The following is a 23,243-nucleotide window of genomic DNA, read 5'->3' on the forward strand; positions in this document are numbered from 1 at the left end:
CAGTCACCTGAGGGGCAGGCCGCGTGCTGGCCGGTGGCCACATTCTGGTAGAAATAGTTCTCCTCCAGCCATCGGGGAGCTCCGTGGGAACGGCACTTGCCGGCAATTTTGTCCCAGGCGCAGTAAGGGTCCTGCAATGCGACGCACTCACTGCGAACAGACGAAAAATTGTGGATAAATACGTGCACTCGGAAAAAAGTATCGACAAATGTATTAAATTCAGAAGCCCAAGGAGCATAGCTTCGGGTTAAAGTATGCACCAAATTCTGTGTTGTTTTAGTCATTTTGGTTCTTTCTAGTTTAGATAAAAATATAAAACAACCGTTGGTAACGGAGCTACAAACATTTAGAATCCATTTATCTTTCAGTATATTTAAATATCTTTGTCGTGTAGAAAAATGTAATCGCAATTTCGGATACACTTGTGTTTTTCAGTCGAGTGTAAGCCCCACGAATATACTGCATATTGAGGCTGTCAAGTGCCTGTCAAGTGACACGAGAGTCACGCAAATTGTTACATGATAATAAAAATGCCATTGTCTGGATAGGTGGATATAGGGGGGCGGCATCACACTTACCTGCAGCTGGTGATTTTGTCATTGTGACATCGGTGCAATTGGATGGCTACCACCTGGCTGTCCGTCACAATGATTAGTTTGCCATCGTCGTAGCTGCCATCTTTGGGTTGATCTGCGGGTTAAAAGTGTTAGGTGCCATCGCTTGCATATTGTTGCTTTCTAGCCGCCTAACTCACCGTATTGCATAGTTCTAACTATCTCTAGATTACGTATGGGCTCACTTTTGGTCAGGACATCGATTTCCTCGATGACCACGGAGGTCACTTTATCCGCGGAATCGGCGGATTCGGCATTTACCGACTTGATTATCTTTCCATGATCTGTTAAAATAGAGGATTTGTTGTTATAAAGCTTGTTTTCCGAGATGGCATAGATTTGATAAACTGTTTTCAATTTACTACACACCTGTGCCTACAAAAATAACGTCATACGTCTTGCCACCCGGAGTTTTGATCTGTGCATCTACAGCGATTTGGGTGAAGCGATAGCTGCGAAGGGGCACAATAAATAAATAGGACATTAAAAAAAGAAACTTAACAAACGTTGTCCATATTTCATTTGCTTCTTAATTACTTTTTCTATTCGATTTCATTTAGATTTTATTCTTCTTTCATCAACGACCCTCGTGGTCAGCTTCTAAATAGAGGAAAGAATGTCAGAGCATGTTTTCCTTATTTTGCGACATTGTGTTTGGCCAGTTTTCCTGACAATGGACGAACGTCTGTCATTTCGGTTAGATGTCCATTAATAATGGACGGACGTCAAAATGGTCGCCGTTGTCAGGATGTGAAGTCAAAGGATGTGGCTCGCTGGTGCGATGGCGGGACTGGTTAGTCGAGGACTTTAACGAACAACTACCACTGCAACACGACTGCCAGCAACAGCAGCAAGAAACAGTTTGCGTTTTTTTGTGAAAAAACATATTCCGAACAACAACACAAGTAGATGAAATAAAAACGAAAATTTCCCTCTGATTTCACCGCACAAACGACGCCCGTCTGCCCCCAAATCCCGCGTTGTTGCAACATTTGTGGCCTGGTCCACGTCCATTGTTGCTGGCATGCCTTCTGCCTCGATTTAAATGCAAATGCCCGGCAGCAGGAGTGGATGCTTCCAAATGGGAGCTGGGAGCTGGGATCTGGGTTCCATTGCTCTGCTTTTTTATTGTTAATTAACTAATCTTGTTTTCGGGGCTCCGGTTTGTATGGAGCAACCATTTTCAAATTGCTCAACGTTTGTGCGAATAATTCATTAGATAAAGTTTTCATTTCAGACGAGTTAGGGATGGAATTTGTGAGGTTTTCAGAAACTAAATTGCATCTCAGTTGGTTGGCACGCCTAGAAAATTCGTTTCGGCTTTAAAATAATTTTCGACCTCAAAAATTAATTTGAGCTAAAGAGATGTGTTTTTAAAGAACATTTCTACCAAATGTACTAATGTATTATTAGAATTAAATGGCTTACTTAACATAAAAAATATACACAACTCTAAGGCTTACGTATTAATTGCAAATTCAGCCAAGGCATACAAAATATGTACGCAGGAGAATAGGAAAATGTCTAAATAGAGCATTGGGATCACGTCTTGGGTCAAAGTCCAAAGTCCTGCCCATTGAAACTTGAAAAATGTTGCCAACTTTTTGTATCGCTCCGATGACAGCCGAGTCGGCAGGCAAATGGCACGAACCGGAGGGAAGTTAGTCGTTATTTGTTCCCCTCCTGCAGCCCAAGAAAGCAGCCCGAAATTGAGCTGACTGTTAAGCTGGTAGTGAAGACGATAAGAACATGTTGAGGACAACGCTATACCTTGGGACAGGATGCAGACGGGATATGGTCAGCCAGCTGGCTGAAATCAGTTGAAAATGGGATGCTTCCGGTCTGCGTCAGGAAACAATTTGTAACGGAGCCGAGCTGCCAACTAGCTGGGACATTGAACTTAAGTCGAGTCTCTTCGAATACGGCTTTCAACTTGCGGCAAACTTTCACCACTCCGCCGGACTACTATGCGAATTATTTGCTTCTTTCCTAGATTTATAAGAGCCACGCCCCCACAGGCTGCTGGCACTCGAGGAGCGGAAGTGGGCTGGCCAAACGATATTATTATAAATTTATGTTTCGGACAAGTGCCGTAAATTCTGGAGAATTTTTGATTTGATTTTGTCATTCGCGTTCGATAAATCCCCTCACATTGCTCAGCCTATCGTGTCGACGCCCTCGTTTTGCGGCATGTCCTTCTGGCTCCAACTCGAGAATAATTTATGCGATTTGTTCGAATCGAACATGATAAATGAATTTCCCAAACAAAACTGCCTTGACCTGAATCAACGGCCGCTAAGCTGTTGAAGACGTGCCTAAACCGAAGGGGATTTATAGCAACTCACAGAGTGGTGGGGCACCAAATAATGAAAAGGTGAACTACTTAAAAAGTACCTTATACTCTTTTGACGTTCGTGCAAAATGTATATGATTATACCCGTTACTCGAAGAGTAAAAGGGTATACTAGATTCGCCGGAAATTACAGACCAGGTAAACGGATGCGTTTCCGACCCCATAAAGTATATATATTCATTATCAGTACCCCTAGCCGAGTCGATCTAGCCCCGTCCGTCTGTCCGTATGAACGCTGAGATCTCGGAAACTATAAGAGCTAGGGTTGGGACTTGGCATGCCGATTCTTAGGCTTCCTGCTTAGATCAAGTTTGTTTCAGCAGGGTGCCACGCCCACCCTAGCGCCCAAATTTTTATAAAAATGTATTGTATCAATTTAAAAGAGAGTTTTTTCTTTGTATCAATATACTATATACACGCCAAAAATTATTAAAATCGGACATTAAAAAGTTAAACCCAAATAATATTGCTGGGGGCGCTATAGGCTAGTTGGCGCTCTAGGTCAAGTGGCGCTATAGAAGAAGAAGATAGGTGGCGCTATAGGCTAGGTGTGTTAGTAAAAAAGCAGAGTTGCTTAAAGCATATTTCCGTCCCTCTCACACTCCCTTAAGCTGAGATACGGGTATCTTATAGTCAAGGCCATCGACTGTAGCGTTTTCGCTTGATTTTACTTAACCCAATGTCAAATCAACTTATAATAATACACTTGTTTTTCAAAAAGACTTTGGAAACAGGGCTCCTTTAAATCAGTTAAAAGATGTGAATAGTTCTAGTGAATTGTATTCACATCACTTGTTAATCGCTCGAGCCATTGAACGTGATTTAATATTGACTTGACCCCAATTGATCGGCAAAGTTTAGAACACTTTTAAATTGATTTATTGAGTGGCGAAGACGCCTAATCACGATTTTAAATGCGAAGTCCCAACTTAAGCCAGGCCGATTTAAATCAAGATTTAGTCATACGGCTGACGGGATGTGACATGTGAAAAGCTGAGCTAAAAAAATTCTGAAGTTACTTTTGCGCATTTTAATGGCTTTCAATTGAGTGTCCCGGGGTCTTGATTAAATTCCGATGCACGCCCGGATCCTCAGGCGTTGCATCCGTTGCTCCAGCCCCCAAAATGCAATGAGTCAGTTGCAGAAAGTGGCGGCTCCACATCACCCACTCCACACACATTTGTTGTGGTGTGCTCATGTGGCACACAAAATGTTCGGGGGTGCGGATACGGATGCGGACGTGGAGGGTATGCGGATGCTGGAGCAGGTCCGCAGACTGCGTTGTTGCTACGTGTTCCATATTTCATTCTAATTTATTCAGTTGTGCATACATATTTTCGTTACGGGTTGCCTCCTCGGCGCATCCATGCATTTCCTTCTGGATGGCTCGCTTCGTTTGCTTCAAACTATCGCAAAGGCAACTGCAGTTACCCCACCACCTGAGCCACCACACAGTGGTTCTCGTCCATAGTTCCCCAAAAGCATTTTGACAATGCGGTTTTCCACTCTGTATATTTTGGCTGTAAATTAATCGGAAGATAGACTTTTAATAGCCGTAATCCAAAGACAAAAGCGTGAACTATCGTAGGAAGAATTTTAGAAAAAAATTTCGTTACTTGTAGCGTATAAGGTAATATTAGATTCGTCGGAAAGTATGTAACATGTAGAAGGTAGTGTTTCGGACCCTGTAAAGTATATATATATTCTTGATCAGGATCACTAGCCGAGTCAATTTAGCCATGTTCGTCTGTCCGTATGAAGGCTGAGATCCTGGAAACTATAAGAGCTTGAATGTTGGGAGTAGGCATGTAGATTCTTGGGCTTCCTGTGAAGCGCTCACAAAGTACAGAAATTTTGCCTTCAAATAAGATTTTGTTCTTCTTATCAATACCCATATACATGCCAAAAATTATTCGAATCGGACCATTCATTAAAAAGATTTAACCAAATAATAATGAATTATTAGGAAACGCAATGGAGATTCCGGCTGTTTTCACTAACACGCTAGCTGGCGCTATACGCTAACACGCTAGATAGGTGATTGGCTGTAAGCATATCTTCATTTCTCTTGCACTCCCTGTAGCTGAATAACGGTTACGTAACAGTCATGGCTATTGACTAACAAGAATTTTTAAATCGGTATATAAACGCTTATTGATACACATTAAAAAAATGATGACCAATGTTGAAAAATAAATATATTTACACGTGCTGCACATAAAGGATAAAGTTGACCCACTGTGCGCCACTACATCTCCGTCGAAAGTGGTACTCAGTGGCTCGCCTATGAAGCAGCCCTTTTTAAAGTTTCAACGCTTTGCCGGCTCCCATCTTGGCGCATTTCGCCATAATTGTGGCTCAATTACACGGAAAAGTTACCAAATTGAATTTTTAAATTCACCCTCAGGGCAAAGAGGGCGAAATCGCTGGCAAATAATTTACGGGAATAAGCCACCCGTGTTTGCATTTCAGGTTAAATCGGTGTGCGGTTATTGGCGCGGACTAACACCTCGTCGAACTTCCATAAACTCGAGCGGGTGCTGCACACACTTTAACTGATCCCATATCAAGACCGATCTAAAGCTGTCCGTGATTACAGGATGACGCATAATGATCGTTAGCTCAGTGAACTAGTACTTTTTAAGACCACTTTAACCACTAAACCAGGCGACTTGGCCACTTGGCAGACTGTGGAGTTATTTACTGCTCACAGTTTACTGTCATATTTCTCTCACCGGAAACGGAAGTGACAAAGCAAAGAAATAAGGACCATGTGCATATGTTGCAGTGCTGTTACTCACATTGTGCTCGTCCGGACCAAAATCGGTTGACTGAAAAATGCCGGCACATTCTCGTCCATTAGCGAATGTGTTTTGATGAAGTTCAATGTGGGGTCCGGAAGCGCTCTCGAATCGTTGTGACAGGACCCAGGACGAGGTTCGGGCACCTAAATGAAAACGAGCAACAGAAGATATATACCATTTTGCTAAATACACGTAAATTATAAAAGTTCTTACAGCAGATGTGAGTTATTGAATTGCAAATAAAATTATCGCCTTGGCATTCTAATAACCTCAAGTAAATTTGTCCAAAAAAGGATTTTAATTCTTAAAGAGTTTAATACAGCGTTTTGAAATCGCTTTAAAGTTCCAAAACTTCTTGCCAAATAAGGACGAAAGACAAATCAATAACGGCTTGTGCAGTCATCTGCTGGAAATTGGCAGAAGCATTCGAGATGCAAATGCAAATTTTGTGCCAAACGAAAAATACATTTTTATGGCAAGTCGGCCATGAGTCATAAGATTCCCTGGCAACAGATGTGCTGGAGTGCGGTCGCAAGGAATTCCGGATTTTGGATATCAACGCTTAAGGACAGGACTTACCTTGGCATTGTTTACTGGGAGCCAGTTGGAGTTGATGCCGCTCTGTTCCTTGAACTGGCCCTCAAACGTATCGGCTATGTCCTGTGGATGGGAAGGTAACGACGAAAATTTAATTTTCCATTTCAGAAAACAATTCAATCGCAGACAAACTTACCTGCAGGGCAAAGGCACAAACCGCTGAGCCGGGAATGGAGTTGCTCGGCGTGTTGAAGACCCCGTAGATCAGTTTCGAGCTCATCGAGCCATACTGTCCCTCCACTAGATTGCTGGCCGATTCTAAGATTGTCAGATAAATATAATATCTAATAGTTGCAGTCAAACATGTTTAATATGCACTATTTATATCCCGTGTGTCACTTATTTAACTACATATTACCTTTATTGTGAAAATACGTTTTGTAAAGAACTGATGCCTCTATCTACGATTTTATTTGCTTATTTTGAACTCTGGGATTTCAATTAAAATTAAATTGAACGTATTCACAACAGAATAAAAACCGCTTCCGACAGTAAATTTGTTGGATTAAAAGAAAATTATTAAATAGACGACCATCAACGGATTTAAACTTGTATGTTTTGTCACATGAATTATAAAACCAATTTTACTGTTTATAATATCTAACAACAGAAACGTATGTGAACGGTGCAGGTTCATTGCTTTAAAAACCGGAAACTTACGGATTTCGTTAAAGTAGAAGGGATAATCGCCGGGAATGGAGCAGTTGAGTCGGGACTTAAGGAAGGATGTCCAGCGGTTGCGGAATCGATGCGGGCCACCTTTATCCCATTTGCAGACGCGGGCAACGCGCGAATAAATCGCCTGAAAAGACCATCGAAGGATAGGATATTATTTTGCTCAGCTTGAGGCTAGAAATTGCCAGGACATTGAGGACCAACAAATGCGACAATCTGCGGAGCATAAATAAACCCTTGGAAAATGCCAAACATCAGCAGTTATTTTGTCCAACTTTATTTGTGTTTTCCTTGCGTTTGATTGCATTTGTTGGTGCTTTTTGCTGCAAATTGATTGGAATGCTCTTCTTCGCTTGGTATGTGTACAAACCTTGCCGCAGTTGATGAACTCCACAGCGGTTTCCCGAAAGAAGAAATAGACAAAGTCTCCCTGCGTAAATGAGCTTACGAAGTTCGGTGCTGCGAAAAAAAAACAAAATTGTGAAAGTTCGGAAATCAAATACATTTGTAGTTTTTAAGATTGTAACATTTTTATAGCCGTCAATTTTCAAGTATGGTCAATCTTCATGGATTTATGATGTACTCGTGTGTGCTTGCGAGTATTATATGACATCAGTCCGTATTACAGATTTTATTAAATCATTCGTAAGGGTGTTTCAAGGCACGCAAGGCTTGTCGATGTACGACATACTTTTCGCTAAATTCAAAATCAGCAGTTTTCTAAACGACAAATGTTAATGGATCACATATATTTATGAAAACGTATTTTAGTAAGCTGTATCAAATACAACGGTATTAAAAGAATGATATTCCAGATTTTATATGGCATGAAAGCTCAATATATAAGATAGTGTATTGTATGTATTGTATTAATAATATAGTCTTTAAGTTTATTTAAAAAGAATCACAAAACCTGTTCACTATATAGAACCTAAAAGAGCAATCACAAAAGTTTAATTAATCGAATTCAAAGTAATATTATAAATCAAACAGCTTATGATCATTTCTGATTTATTTTCTAACTATCGCTCAGACTCCTCCGAATTAACTAAGAACCTCCCAAGTCATTGCTTTCGATACAGGTCCTATGGGATATTTAATATGAATTATGAAGTCTGTCACACACCTTCGGTGGTAAATGACAATCGAACGTGCCACGTCGGTTCAGATTCAGATTCAGTTAATGGATTCAGTTAATGGAACATGGCCGAGGTCCTTGAAATATGCAAAAGGCAATCGCGCGCCATCGTAAACTGACATTCGACAGGACACCATGGACCCTACCCTCACGGGCTGCGGAGGAAATGGGGAGATGGGCCCCAGGACTCGCACTGCGCTTAAGCGGAAGCGCCATCCTGACAGGGTCCATGACATTTTCAATTACCACAAGTGGCTACAATAGCACCCAGGAACCAGGAACTTACCGTTGAGACTTAGGCTATCGTACTGCTCGGTCTGCAGGGGTTCTCGGTAGATAATCGGATCGCTTCCACTGAAATCCGCTACGGTCCCGGAATACAGTTCGTTGTCTGAAAAAAGGAAAAAGTTAAAAAATGTAGTACTCTTTAAGCACACAAAACGTATTAAATAATTTTAAAAAAAATTTAAGGAAGGAGAAATCCAAAAGTTTCACTTTCAACTGGCTTTAACATTGAAAAAGCAATATTTTTCAATTAGACTTTCTTCATAAATATCTACAAGTGCAATAATTGTGCATTAAAGAGAAGACGTCTTGAGTATTATAAACTATTTATCATTTCATGTTCTTCTGGCACAAGTCACATTCATACGCCCTGTTAGCCGTCTAAATGTTAGCGACAAATTCCATTAAGCTAAACGACAACGTTGAGGGGACAAGTTTGACATGTCTTCTCGGTTGGCATTGAATTCGCCTGTGGCCACATTGCGAAGATAAATGAGATTTCCTTGTTTTTATTTTGTCGTTTTGATTTTTGTTTGTGCAGAGGCTTTGGCTTTGGACTTTGTCCTGCTGTAGCTCCGGCAGCAATAAAATAAAGACGCCATTGGAATAAATATGGAAAAACAGAATCAAGCCCGAACAATAGAAACGGAAATTCCGAGCACCCGCTTATTGTCTGGCCGGAAATGGCTTTGCTGTCTCGGCATCGAAATCTCAGCACCTCCATCCAAACAATTCAGCAGAACAGTAATCAGTGCTCCCGCGTTGCTACATACTCACACACATTTTAACACATCTGTCTTAAAGCCGAATTGATTAGTATACATTATATTTTCTATCTATATATTTTCTTTTCATTTTCATATCCCATTATCTTGATGGTTTTTAATGTTCTTATGCTCTATTATTACTTTATATAAAGAAAAGCAATAAATTGCTTTGAACTCTTTAAAATTTGTGTATTGGTTAATAAGGTACGTCTGGTCATGTGACATTAAATTGTTTCGTCTTTGTCGCGCTCCTAAGCTAAGTGCATATTCATATGCAAAGCAAGTAAACCCTCTATATATTAACATTAAAGTAAAACAAAACTGGTTGAATAAACTCAAGATGTTAGATCTCTCATCTCTCACAGAAACTGTCGGCAACGGTTTGGGAGCATTTCATATATTGATTTTGTTATCAGAGCCTATACCAACACATATGTAGGTCCTAATCAGGCTTTGGGTGATAAGATTGTTGTTATTATAAACGAATGAAATTCAGGAACTTGAACACTGCCAGTTTTGGCCGAGGTTGAGTTCAGTTGCGAGTAACAATAATGCGCTTCCCAGTGTTTTGTCTAGTGATGGGGTTTTGTGTGCAATATTCAACTGCAAGACGACTGGTAAGAATATAAACTATAGAAAAATGGAATTTACTAAACTTATCAATGGTCACAGGTCGAGAATGGCGACTTTGCCAAATCCGTCTCAGAATACATGTCAGAAATGAGGAATGAGCTCACTACGAAATTGCAAATTATGTTGGATCATCAAGCCCAGAAACTGAACAAACTCATATCGGAGCAGGGCACTCGATCTGGTGACAATGCCAATCAAACCTTAGAAGAGGGGGTCTGGAACTTTGAATGTTCCAAGCCCCCTCACACCACAAAAATGTGTGCACATGTTGGGGGAAAGCACTATTTCATTGACTACCTCCGAATTGCCACCTGGTCAGAGGCCGAACGTTTTTGTCGCCAAATGGGAGGACACCTGGCCAGTTTGCAGAGCAATCAGGAGTGGCAAGCACTTGAAGAGATAGTCAACCATGGCCAATTCTTTTGGGTAGATATCAATGACACAGTGACCAAGGGTAAATACATGTCCGAAACCACCGGCGAGGATGCTAGCTTTTTAAAGTGGGATTACAACGAACCGAATAATTGGAACGGAGATGAACGCTGTGTTCATCTTAAGGCTGTCACATTTTTAATGAATGACGCCCCATGCAGCTCGAGCTACAATTTTATCTGTGAACGGTAACAAAGTAAAGAGACTCAATTCGGGTATAAAGTATATATGTTCATTCCTTCTGAGTTTTTCATAATAATTTCTTTAATTAACTACCAAAATTGGGGGAAAAGATAACCTGTAAGTAATTATCAAAATAAAATCTTATCTTAAATCAAAAGATGAGGATAGATCATATTAGTTCATGAATTCCTGAAATATTTGCAGTTGAAAATTTCAGGTTGACAGTGTAAATGAGCGAGGGCCGCCGTTTCAATAGAATTTTCTGATTATGGCCTTGTGAATTTGAACGCATTTTTGATTTTTGGCCGGGTTTTGGGGTTGCCCTATTGCGACCCCCCAATAACCTATAAACTTAAAAGAGCGGCATGAGTGCGTCGCAGGTACACCGAAAACGGGAATTACGTGACGGAAACGTGAGCGGCAAGATGTGAGCAATAGTGGAACGAGCGACTAGAGAGCTGTACATTAATTTGAGAAAAGCCACATTAAAAGCGTCGTCTGCAACAAATTAAATTTTTCCACCACCGTCCCTCTGATTTGCCGGCAGGCGAGTGCTTAAGTTAAGAGGCTGTAAAAGTCACGCGATGAGTGAAAAGTGAAAGTAGGGGAAGTACCCAAAAGTCTTTCATTTCAGGGGCGGGGGTGCTGAAAACGGGGGACAGGTTGGGCTAACGGCCAATAAAAACAATTTCCCAAGTGGAGTAAATAGTCAAGGAATCTTAAATCAAAATCATTAAATCTTTTAATGTATATTTTAACATAAGAAGTCACCTAAAAGTAAAAAGTTTCACAAAGCACAAGACGTGTTCATTTAAGAAAACCCTTTTACTGTGAGATTCTCTAATTCTATACAAAATAAAACTAGAGATGCATTTTATTATGGAGTATTATTTTTATTTTTTTTGCATGCGTAACAATGTTATCCTTTTGACAAATTTGTGCCAATCAAGTACTTGCAATAATGTGTCAAAACAAACTTAAGGTTTAGCCTTTAATTCAGTGGATAATTCTATAACGTCAAAACTTTTTCTTAAATGCACGTAATTAACAATGAGAATGCAATTAGCATAGCGACCGAAGGTTGTAATTGTTGTAGTTTCATTTAGATGAACGTTTTTTGTTGCACCGAAGCAGCTTTCTTTGGCCTTCGCTAACAAGGTGCACAATAGGATAGAACCTGCCCCCAGCCGACGACCCATCGACCCGTCGACCTGTCGCAACATCGACAGGACACGAAAAGTTGCAGCTGCCACCTTTGGCCTTCGCTGTCCTCGCTGCATCTAATTGGTTTCTGTTTGTGTGTGTGTTTTTGCCCACGTCTCTTTCTTTTCCGCCCCGTCTTTCTCTTTCTCGTCATTGTTTCGTGCAGCGACGTTTGCTTTTATTGTTTGCTCATTATAACGCCAGTTACCTGACGACCCACGTCCAACCGAGCAGGGCTCGGACTCAAAATCCGACTCAGACTAAGGCTTGGGAAACTTTTCCGCATTGCAGCAATTGTCCGGACTTAACTCATTTTAAATGACAATCTAGCGTGCAAAAATTATGCACATCGGCCACGTCTTGTCCCATCTCTTTCGCACGTTGGGCCTCTCTAGGCGCTTCTCAAAAAGTCTTGGTCTGGTCCGCGCACAGTTTCAAAACGTTTTCGCTGTGTCTGACTGTGGCATAAAGTTCGATAAACTCTTTAAGTGATTTAATCGATTTTCTGGGCTTGTCGAGGGAAGCGGAAAATGCTCTTTAGAGCGTCGGGAACAAGGCGTAATGAAAGTTCATCGCGTTGAATGCGGCAATTTGCATATTTTTGCATGTTTTATTATGCGGCTGGCACACACACGAGCACATGCTAATACATAAATTACACTCATTTTCAATGACAGGACGGGCAGGGTAAGGGGTGCAAGTAACGAGGGCACCGGCGGGAATCGCGCTGGGACAGGCAAAGCTTTATTACCGGAACGTTGTGTTTTAAATATTTGATATCAAGCACATACATTCTGCTCCGAATACACTAATAATTGCCTTTTTTCAGGGTCTAAGGATAATCATTGTTTTAATACCTTGAATTAGGTTCATTCATGCCTGCGTATGCCGAGTATAGGGTCCTTACATAGTTAAAAAGCCCACTTAAGAGTAATTACCCTCAACCGTGTACGTATCAATATTTTAGAATATACACTTAGAGTACATTCGTCAGCTGGGTTGAAGTCCGGAAAATTGCTTAATTTGATGGAAACGACATGAAATATAAAGTGTTGAGAGATAACGTTCGTGCACGTCGCCGTATAATTCCGACGAAATTTAAATGCATAGTTGCTTATAACGGATAATCAAATAACTTGTAAACTGAAAAATTGTTTTAATTGTTTAAATTATTGCTTGGAGAAACAGGGGATGAAAATATTATTTTCTGTAAAAATTGTTTTTATAGACTTGGGTAATATATCCATTTATGTATTTACTCACTCTTAATTGACCATTTGGTTTCTATACGATTGTCATTCGAAATTTGCTATTTTAAAGAGACTTTATGCCGTATCAACTAGGTAAATTACATTTTACGGTTGACCTACTTTAGAAGGCAAGATGTTCTCATCTTAAGCTCCAACAGCAGTCAACCAACCCATGAGTCAAGGCTTTAATTACACTCGCTGGCTGAGGGCCCAGTGAACACATTTTCTTTGCCATTTTTGCGTGTTATCAGTTTTGGCCTGTAATTACACTTCACTTGTACTCTTATAGAAATTCAGACGTTAGGAAATAAGGAGGAACTGGTTATGGTGGAAAAGTGTTGGCAACATGTGCGCCTTTTTGCAGCAGTTTCGCATTTTGCTCCAATTTCATTTCTCTTTTTTGGGTTGTTGTTGCTTTTTTGTTCCTCTGCTGTTTTCTGTTCCTATTGTTTTTGGGGATTTTGAAAATTTGGCAATTAGCTTAATTCGCTTCTTATTAAAGCACCACAATTATCAGCTCTTGGTCCCTCTTTAGCCTGGTTTGCATTTTCAGATGCATCTGCTGGGAATCTGGCACTGCGCTTGTAAACGATCGAATTAAAAGTTAATGTCTTCCCAGTCTTTTTTCCACATTGATGTTTAAGTAATGGCCTGGGTCCAATGTTTCCCAACTTAAGCTTCGAGTGGCCATCTATTCAGTGTGTTTGGGAGTCTTTAAGTTGGCGAAATGGTTTCCAGAGATTTTGCATCGTAAATTGTTCCCATTTTCCTTTTGATTTTTAGTTTGTTTTTTATACACGCTACTCGTGGATTATAAAGATAAACGCAGCGTATCCAACTTTATAAACATATAAATGCCCACAGATTAAATATATGTAAACAGTCTTTTTTTGATTTCAACATTTTTATCAATCAACCAGTTGATAAACAAATTTTCAAAAGGAGTATATTTAAAACTTTAGAGTAAAATAATAACAATTTATACCAGCCAAATCTAAATGTAGTTAATAATCAGTTTTCTTTAAAAAAAACCTCGTTCGAGTTTTTATTTGTTTTTAACAAAAAAGGAAAAAAGTATTTCAGAATTTGTCAAGCTTGATAACCTTGATAATATGAAGTTATGTATTCAGTCTTCTAAGAGGTAAACGTTTCCGCTTAATAATTCCCCTGCTTCAGGGATCTGATGATTTTTAACAAAGAAAAGATACACCCAAAAAAAAAATCGCCCTTAAATCAAGAAATTCGCCTTTAAATCAAGAAAATCGCCTATGATTTTCATCCAACGGCGACTCACCTTTATTTTAAATAAATAATTTTCTTGAACTTATGGTTTGCCATTTCTGGAAATAATGACAACTTTTTCTTAAATGTATGGTAAAAAACCTTAAAATTAAGGAAAAATTTATTAAAATAAGAAAAAAAATATTTGTAATATAAGATAATGTAATGTAATACACCTCACATTTGAGGAATTTGGTTGGTTTTGTACACCAATTTTGGATTTTAAATGGATAAAACCGTTTCTAATTTTAATGGCAATTATTACATGGGAATATACAGTCTGAGAAAATGTTTATATGTACCTGAATTTATTAAAGATTTAATTTATATAAATACTTTTTATAAACATATAAATAAATATAACAAATGGAAAAATCCTTACCTCAGACAACCCCGGCGTGAACTCGAACCCGCAACCGCTCACACCATAGCTAGACGTCTTAACCATTCGGCCACGCGTGCTTCTTGTCATACAATGACTAAAGAAGGCTAGGTGTTTTTGGTCCAGCTTTACGCATACCAATTACGTTTATTCTAATCTTAACCTTTTTAACAACCGTTTAAACAATTTGGTAAATAGAAAAGTGAAACTAATAAGAATAAAAATAACATAAATTTAAAAAAAAAATAAAAATAAATAAACAAAGGGTACACTTGCCGTGGCGTGGGCTCGAACCAGGTACTTTTGTTCGATTGTTTATTGACCGGACGTCTTTATCAGCTAGACCACCATCAAAATGTATAAAAAAGTCACTTTCTCTTAAAATATGGGTATTTCTTTCCTAAATTTAAGTAAGAATTTACCATTATTTCAAGAAAAAAAATCAAGAAAAATTCGCCATTAGTTTAAGAAAAAAATACGGTTCTTGCTCTTCTTCATTACAAAAAAAAAAATAAATTATGGCGAATTCCTTAAATTGTAGGCATTTTTTCTATAATCAAGAAAATATTTCTTAATTCAATGGCGTTTTGAAATCACGGGCGATTTTCTAATATTTATGGTGATTTTTTTTTTGAGTGTAGGTTCTCCTGTTGCCCTCATTCAGTAACTAATTGTTTCTTGTAATTTTTTTTTTGTCCTAGCACAAATAGAATAAAAAAACAAGAAATGTCCGCGCATTGTCCGCTAAAAAGGGTCACAAGCTGTGCTTTGGTCCCTTATTTCGCTTTTTGCAAACGTTTTTTTCAGCTTTTTCCGCCATTTGGTTTATTGTTTGGACTTTGTTTTCGAGTACATATTTTACTGCAGACGCTTTTGCTCGCTTTTTTCAGGAGCACTTCGAGTGCCCTTTTGGGTCTGTGTGTGTGTGTGCACTGGTGTCCTTTTATCCTTTGCAGTTGTTAGACGCTCATTTAAACTTTTGGCTCTTAGCAGATTTCATTGTTTTTAATGAAACTGACAGTTGTTGCTGTCGTTGGCCTTGTTTTTGTTTAGTTGTCGTTCTCATTTTGCATTGCACCCGCACTTTGACCAGGACCACCCTTTCAGCCGGCTTTGGTTTCCAGATAACGCGCCATTTGTTTTCTTCTGGTCATTCGCCTAAGCCAATTTAAGTTGGCTAAAATAAATTAGCTTTCCTACACTTTTTAAGGAGCCTGGCGCAGGGTCCAATCGACCCAAAACATCAGCCACCATGACCCCAAGAAGAAAATGATGCGAAAAAGTGGTACTTAGTTATTAAATACATAAATTGGAAAATTCCCAGAGCTTCATCGTCCTGTTGTATGGAGTGCCACAAAGTTACTTGTCAGCAGAGTGCTTAGATTAACTATTTATTTCAGTTTCTTAAAGGTTCCGTTTTTAAGCTTTATCACTTCAAATCATGAGCGGATCCACGGGGGGATATAGGGGAAAGATCCCCCACTCTGGTTAAAAGGTTATGAAATATGTATTTTATTCCATTACCATCACCAAATTTTTGTTATATACCGTCCACAACAAAATTCTGGATCCGCCACAGCTTTAAATATATACAACTTTATACTGTTAACGACAGTTCCACACAAAACTAGTTTTGAGAGCCTCCACTAATTATACTCTCAAAAAAATGAGAATGTCCAAAAATATGTTTTTACACCTTCATTTGCTAAGATCCGAATGCTACAAATGCGGAAATACATTACACAGAAACTGAAATTTAATCGAAAAAGGGCCCGACTGTAAAGCGGCATAGAGATGAATATGCCAACGTGGTGTGAAATTGAAGCGGTTTGTGCGATATGCAAATGCACCTTGGATGGGGTCGTTTGGCATCGGTGTTCCCGGTTCACAGTCCACGCGATGTCCTGCCGAGTCCTTGACATTTTTCGGTGGCGCCAATGTCCGTCCGTAACACCCCGCCCCGGCCCCCGGCCCCCGGCCCCCTGCCCCTTCCCCGATCATTCGTCAGCATTTTAATCGCGTTTGTGCATTTGCTTGGAAAAGTCTAAAATTGAACGCAAGTGATGGCAATTTGTACGCTTCGCTGTGCCTGAGAATTTACGGACGTGCAGAGGGAAAATTCGAAGGACACGGGATGGCTTGAATGGGGAGTGTGCCGAAATTAATATGCGTCGGCTTTTTGGGGAACGGGACAAACTTTGCCGGCAAGGGATTTCGCCGCTGTTGGCCATTTTTCTCTTTTTATTTTTTGGCCGGCAGCAGCGTTGGCTCGTGATTAATGTGGCAAATGCGCAGTTATAAATTATTTATTACTATTCTTCGCATTGTTTCCTGAGGCGTGTGCGAATTGGTAAGACATTTAAGCCATATTTTCAAGTGCCGCCAAAGGTCAAAAACGGGGATAAAATCTGCGTGGTCCAAGTTTAATATTCAGTGCACCGAATTGCTGCAAAGCGGAACATATAGCACTAAATTATTCTGTAAAATATTGAAAACAAACTCTCAAACGCTAAACGGTTGGAAAAAAATTATAACACAAATAATTTTTGAAATGTTGGCTGCTTAAAGTGCGAAATAATTCTTATTTAAATGCTAAATTTATTTTATGCGAATATTTAAAAATAGGACTGTAGCCCAATATAGTGACATAGGGTAATATTAATAAGGGTTTCAATCTGTCTTTAAAAAAATTTTTTTTTTTATAATTCCTTTGAAAAAATAAAATGACACAAATGTTTTCCATCTCAATGTTATATTTGTTGACCCGGACTTTAAGAGATCCTGAACTTCCGCCCACTGCGGGGAAATGTGTCATTTCCAATTCCTTCCCAACCTTAATTTCCAATGAAAACATTTAACAAATTAAACGACGAAGCCAGCTAAGCTAAAACGTGTTTTCATTTCCCATTTTCCTGGATCCACTAAATAGGAACCTTTTTGCTTTATTTTTCCTTGTTTCCTTCTCTTTTTGGAGTGTTTAATTTTTTATTGGGAAAGTTTTGTACTCTGGCCGATCTCAATTGGTGACACTGTCAGCGATTGAAATTTATTTCGCATGCACTTTTTAAATCGAACAAAAATAGATTCCTTCCGCCATATTGAAACACCAGAAAAGCGAACAGGATAAGGGGGATGGGCTGGGAGGCTAGATGTCGTATATTGGTGGAAAAAGCAATTGAAAACTTCATCATGGTTACAACAATATTTTTACAACGAAATTGGCACAAAAATGTGTCCACGAACTTTTTGCGCAAAGCGTTAGAAAACTGCGGCCAAGAGGAGATGGTAAAATGGTCAGAGGTGGGCAGGGAAAACTTTTGTGCCAGTTACCGACCACGCCCACGTCAACCCATGACATCAACGCCCTGTCACGAATAAAAACTGAATTGATAACATTTTTCAGCTAGTTCTGGTTTTTCTTCGACTTTTTTCAATCGCGCTTTATCTCTTTTTTTTTTGGAATAGAAACTTTTCTAGACTTGCTGCCATTGTTGTTGTTATTCAGCGCACCACCACGGTGGGTATTTTTTATGTGCTAGCTCTGTCCTGGGCAATTTGTAATCTAAACAACATGGCCCGGCTAACCGTTCCCCAAATCCAAGTCGCATGTCCTTAGTCCTGGCAGGGCGAGCGATGGAAAACTGACAACCATCAAATGACTAAAGACGCAGCTCGGTGGTTATATGTAAAATGTCGATTTAATATTAGCACCATGAAGGAAAATCAAAGTGGAATAAGAGCTAAGGGAGGGCCCAGGAAAAACGATGCAAAAATTAGAAAAGTGAGGGACCGGCTTGTTAATACCCTGTGGAAGGATCATGTTCAGAATACAGTTCATTTTTGGTTAAAGTCAAAAAATAATGTTGAAAGAAGTTTGAAATATGTAAATATATTATTGATATGACATTGACATGAAATTTGGCACAGATGTCATTAACAGTCCTGCCAACTCAAGAAAAAAATAATCGAGCCTGAACGAGACAACTAACGCTAGCCTAGGAATGGTTTGATATCTAATATAAATATTTTATTTCTTTGTTTATTACTAACTAGTATTACTTTTTGTAGTTTTAGGTAATGGTTGACCTACTATATTTTACATTTTTATGCTAGAGGATTCTAAAAATAGAATTCGCATGTGCCCCATGAAGCAGTCTTTCGTTTTGCCGCATTGATGTGGTTTCGTAGACCAGAGGTTACCGGGGTTCGATTTCCACCGCGGACAAAATAAAAAAATGTGTGGTTTCACTATTTCGAATTTACTTTAATTACTTTAATAAACAATACAGAAAAAGCTATAATGGTTTACCATGAGAAAACACTTAATTTTTTTTTAAATTCCAAATTTTTATGTCTTATATGTCCAAATGTTCGAATTTGTAATACAATTTTTTGGTTCAATATTACACAAATGGGCCTTGGCTCATTTTTTGGTCGATTTCAAAAATGAATTTATATGGATTCTAAAATCTCCCTATCTGCGTGTGTTATTTTTTGTCGCTTTCTCAGGAGCGAACTCAATGACACCACTATGCACTCTGACTATATAGAAATCCTGTATACCCGGCGGCTAGATGGAAAGTAATGGATGCAAAAATGGCTGCAGGCAATAAAGAAAATGGCGGCTGACAACAGCTCCAGGTTTGGCTGCTTCTTTTTTGGCCAGGATGTGGCAGCTTGTTGATGATAAACTCTTATGACCCACATTGGCTGGGTGTTTCGGGGGGTTGTGGGGGCACGAGCGTCGCAAAGTGGGCGCGTTGCCAACACACATGTGTGCATAAGTGTGGGCAAGGAATACAAACGTGGACTCACACATATGGCCGCACAAGGATGGCTGCTGCATCCGGCGGAAGTTTGTGGCAACACTCTGCTGTGCTCTTCCATGCCGATGGACCAACAAAACCCCCACACACACATTCAAGTTAGTTATAAACGTTTATCGATATTATCTATTCCCGACCCACTCTTACTCGCTCTCGCAAAGTTTTCGCTGGCTACAGACAATGAAATGCAAACAAATCACTGCGCGAAAACTTCACAACATGACGGCAAAGAATGTCGATTTATGGGTGCCAAGTGGAAATATTATCAAAACTATGACTTTGCAGATGGGATGTTGGGGGTGTAAGGGGTTTCAAAATATTGCCCCAACGGGTGCAGTCGCCAAATCCGCTTGTTTATTGGCTGAGTTTCTGGGTTGTGCAAGTGGCGAATAAAAATGAATTCTATATGCAGTGGAAAGCTTCGACAAGAGCAAATTTTACTATAGCAGCAAATGCCTTAAAGTAAAAAATTTAATGTAAATAAAAAGAAGCCCAAATGTTATAATCATAATATAAACTAGAAAATAAAGATCATTTTATTAAAATAAGAAGGTGATATTTATAAAGAATATATCTAACGCTAACCTCGAGATTTTAAGATATCTTTTATTTCATATTCAAGGATTTTTTATTACCCACTTAACACACCTGGCAAGGCCATAAATTTCAATTAAATATCGAGTGTGTTGAAAATTTCGGAATCGTTTGTCATAATTTGCAGTTGTCTACCATTCGGCATCCCAACAACAACACTAACGAGAAAGAAATCACCTTCGGCCGGCCCAAGTTGATATACCCTTGCAGCTTAAACCATATCAAGAAACTAGTCATTGGTATATTACAAAAATCATGTATTTGAAAAATTTGTATAATAAAATAAATACGTGTATTCCTATAACCAATATTATAAAGTCCTCCGATTTTTACATAAAAAGTTCTGCGCTCTATAATCTTAAAACAATGCTATATCCCAGGGTAAATGAGAATATGAATTTCATGTGCGGACCCATGGGGAGATATAGGGGACAGTTCCACCCCACTCAGGTTAAAAAGTATATGAATTATTTATTTTACTCCAAATTTTTAATTTATACTCAATGCATTTTTTTGTATATCTCCCCCCAACCAAATTTTGGATCCGCCACTGATGATTGCATATTATTATACCCGTTACTCGTAGAGTAAAAGAGTATACTAGATTCGTCGGGAAGTATGTAACAGGCAGAAGGAAGCGTTTCCGACCCCATGAAGTATATATATTCTTGATCAGGATAACTAGCCAAGTCGATCTAGCCATGTCCGTCTGTCCGTATGAACGCTGAGATCTTGGAAACTAACATATAAGAGTTACAGTGGGCGTGGTAAACTTATTTTAAGGTCAATCGATAGGTATTGACGAGACCAATACATTTCAGGTAAACATTTTTTCTAGCATTAACAGTAGGCACTACCGTTTTGGGCGGTTTGTGAGCGTTAGAGTGGCCGTGGCACCCAACAGAAACAAACTTGCGCTGCGCAAGAAGCTCAGGAATCTACATACCAAATTTCAACTTTCCAGCTTTTGTATTTTCCGAGATCTCAGCGTTCATCCGGACGAAAAGACAGGTGGACAATGTAGATATGTATATACTTTATGGGGTCGGCAACGCTTCCTTCTACCTGTTACATACTTTCCAACGAATCTAGTATACCCTTTTACTTAATGAGTAACGGTTATAAAAAACTTTACTCGATTTATATGGCAAGGCCAATGACAACAAGATGAGTGACTTACAGTCACATTCCGGAGCTTCTGTCTTATTGCGAATGGCGATTACAGGCAGAACAAAATTTACAACCCTCATACAAAATGCACGAGCACAATAAATAATTTGGCAGTAGAAAATAAACCTTATGTGGTCTGCGAAACGAAAAGAAAATTCGTTGAAAATAGTTGAGCTGGGCAACGGGGCATATACGTGGGTTTTTAATTCTTGCTCTTTTTCACATTACTTGAAGTTATTTAACGAAAAATGAGTGATTGGGTTCCGTTTACGTATTTGAGTACCTAACTACCTCTATTTAAGGTATTTATTTTTGTCGAGTACAAGTCTAAGAGGACTCCTTTGTTAAAGATAACTTTTTTCTTTAAAGCCTTAACGGAAAATTTAATCAATTAGCCATTTAATTATAAAAGTTTTTATATTTTGGGTTAGCAACAGTGTTTTTCGGTAAATTGTGCATGTTTGTGCCTAACCGAAGTAGACACTTCCGGGTCACACCGCGGGACAAGGGGGTAATGACCACTTGTCGCTGGCACGGGGACGCTTTGATGGCAGGACGATCGCGTCGCGGCAATGGTAACGATGGTTACTGTTATGCCGGACCACAGGCGATGCTGAGCTGCGCTGAGGTTGAGCTAACGTGGTTAGCTGCTAGTTGAGATAGTGTATTACGAGCCCTATTCCCAGATGTAGGAAGTAGAACCGCGGAGTTAAGAGGTGTGTTGATAACTGATTTATTCTTCATTTGGTACATGTTTATATACTACTTGGAAGACAAAAGTTTAGTGTAATGATTAGTGAAGTGCGCTATATTCTAAAGTAGGTAGGTAGGTCAGGGAGTTTTGATTATGGTAGCAGTTTGTGTAGTTGGCTCGGCAGACACTGCAGAATGTGCTGACTGCATTGGCCGGTCAGTGTGCCGTTGAGTCGGTGAGACGGTGAGTTAGTGAGACATATAATATGCTGATCAGCCATTCTCATATGCAGTGGGTGCTACTGAGCGCCTGGTACTGTTCCCAACTTGGCTACTGCTTGATTTGTTGGGTGTGGTCATGTTGAGTACCTTTGGGTACGAACAGTGCACTTACCAGCCAGCACAGAGGTGGAGTTGTGACGGGGGTCGTAGGGACACACCGCCTGTCCGTTCTTTGTTGCCTCCAGCGTGTAGTTGCTCTCGCTGATAATGTACGTATTGCACATGGGGCGGAACGAGTTGGTGCCGCAAACGAAGAGGCGTCCCGGCGATGGCACCACCATAATGCGAATGTAGTTCTGACAGGCCTCCTGGAAACGGTAAAATTTAACAATTTTAGCAGATTTTTTTAACTTCATTTATAACAAGAAAAGAAAAATTGTTTCGAGAACGCGAAGTCAATATATCCTCACTCTTAACATATATTTTTAAACGAAAAATTAACTATTATATCTCTACTCTTTACTAAAGTATATTATAAGTGCTTAAAAAAGGTTTCTGCAGCCAAAACTGCTTTATTTAAAAATCAAAGAAACAACAGACATCGGAAATTAATTTGAAGCAGTATAAATTGTTACAATGGGACCCCCAAACTGCCCAAAAATTCCATTTGATAATTGATAATAGGAACAGAATACTATTTAAATTTTTACAAAATATTTAATATCAAATATAGAAACAAACTTGCGCTGCACTGAAAGCCGAAGAATGTGCAAATATACTTTATGGGGTCCGAAACGCCTCCTTCTACCTCTTACATACTTTCCCACGAATCTTGTACCCCTTTACTCTTCGAGTAACGCCTATAAAAGTACTATATGGGTAACTAATTGTTTAATTAATTATACCCTTGCAGAGGGTATAATGATTTCAGTCAGAACTTTGGAACGCAGTGAAGGAAACGTTTCCGATCCCATAAAGTATATATATTCTTCCGGCCGAAAGTCCTAGCAACTATGGCCGATTCCTCCCTGTACCTTAAGTTTTAAACTTGTGGCAACAGAGTACAATAAATAAATAAATATATATTCTTGATCAGCATCAATAGACGTGTCGATCTAGCTATAGCTACATATGTACATAT

At 39.3% G+C, this 23,243-nt stretch overlaps 2 protein-coding genes across 2 annotated transcripts in view; one reads left to right on the plus strand and one right to left on the minus strand.

Moving 5' to 3' along the window:
* Sema1a (semaphorin 1a) overlaps window positions 1-23,243 on the minus strand; it is a 233,220-nt gene that overhangs the window by 11,721 nt on the left and 198,256 nt on the right. Inside the window, 11 exon segments of the mRNA XM_070999542.1 lie at window positions 8-150; window positions 579-690; window positions 755-898; window positions 984-1,066; window positions 5,769-5,914; window positions 6,351-6,431; window positions 6,505-6,626; window positions 7,029-7,170; window positions 7,414-7,502; window positions 8,468-8,572; window positions 22,275-22,470. Of these exon segments, the coding sequence (XP_070855643.1) occupies window positions 8-150; window positions 579-690; window positions 755-898; window positions 984-1,066; window positions 5,769-5,914; window positions 6,351-6,431; window positions 6,505-6,626; window positions 7,029-7,170; window positions 7,414-7,502; window positions 8,468-8,572; window positions 22,275-22,470 (1,363 nt within the window).
* LOC139355177 (C-type lectin 37Db-like) lies at window positions 9,702-11,359 on the plus strand. Its single transcript, XM_070999546.1, has 2 exons — window positions 9,702-9,850; window positions 9,906-11,359. Exons 1-2 carry the CDS (start codon window positions 9,785-9,787, stop codon window positions 10,488-10,490), a joined length of 651 nt encoding a protein of 216 aa, XP_070855647.1. The 5' UTR covers window positions 9,702-9,784; the 3' UTR covers window positions 10,491-11,359.

This window comes from Drosophila suzukii, chromosome 2L, assembly GCF_043229965.1.
Source record: "Drosophila suzukii chromosome 2L, CBGP_Dsuzu_IsoJpt1.0, whole genome shotgun sequence".
Classification (NCBI taxonomy): domain Eukaryota; kingdom Metazoa; phylum Arthropoda; class Insecta; order Diptera; family Drosophilidae; genus Drosophila; species Drosophila suzukii.

Excerpts from the sequence above, each read along its gene's own strand:
- LOC139355177 (XM_070999546.1), top strand. The coding sequence starts at position 9,785 with ATGCGCTTCCCAGTGTTTTGTCTAGTGATGGGGTTTTGTGTGCAATAT. Across the intron at positions 9,851-9,905 it reads ATTCAACTGCAAGACGACTG|GTCGAGAATGGCGACTTTGC; the intron begins GTAAGAATATAA and ends CAATGGTCACAG.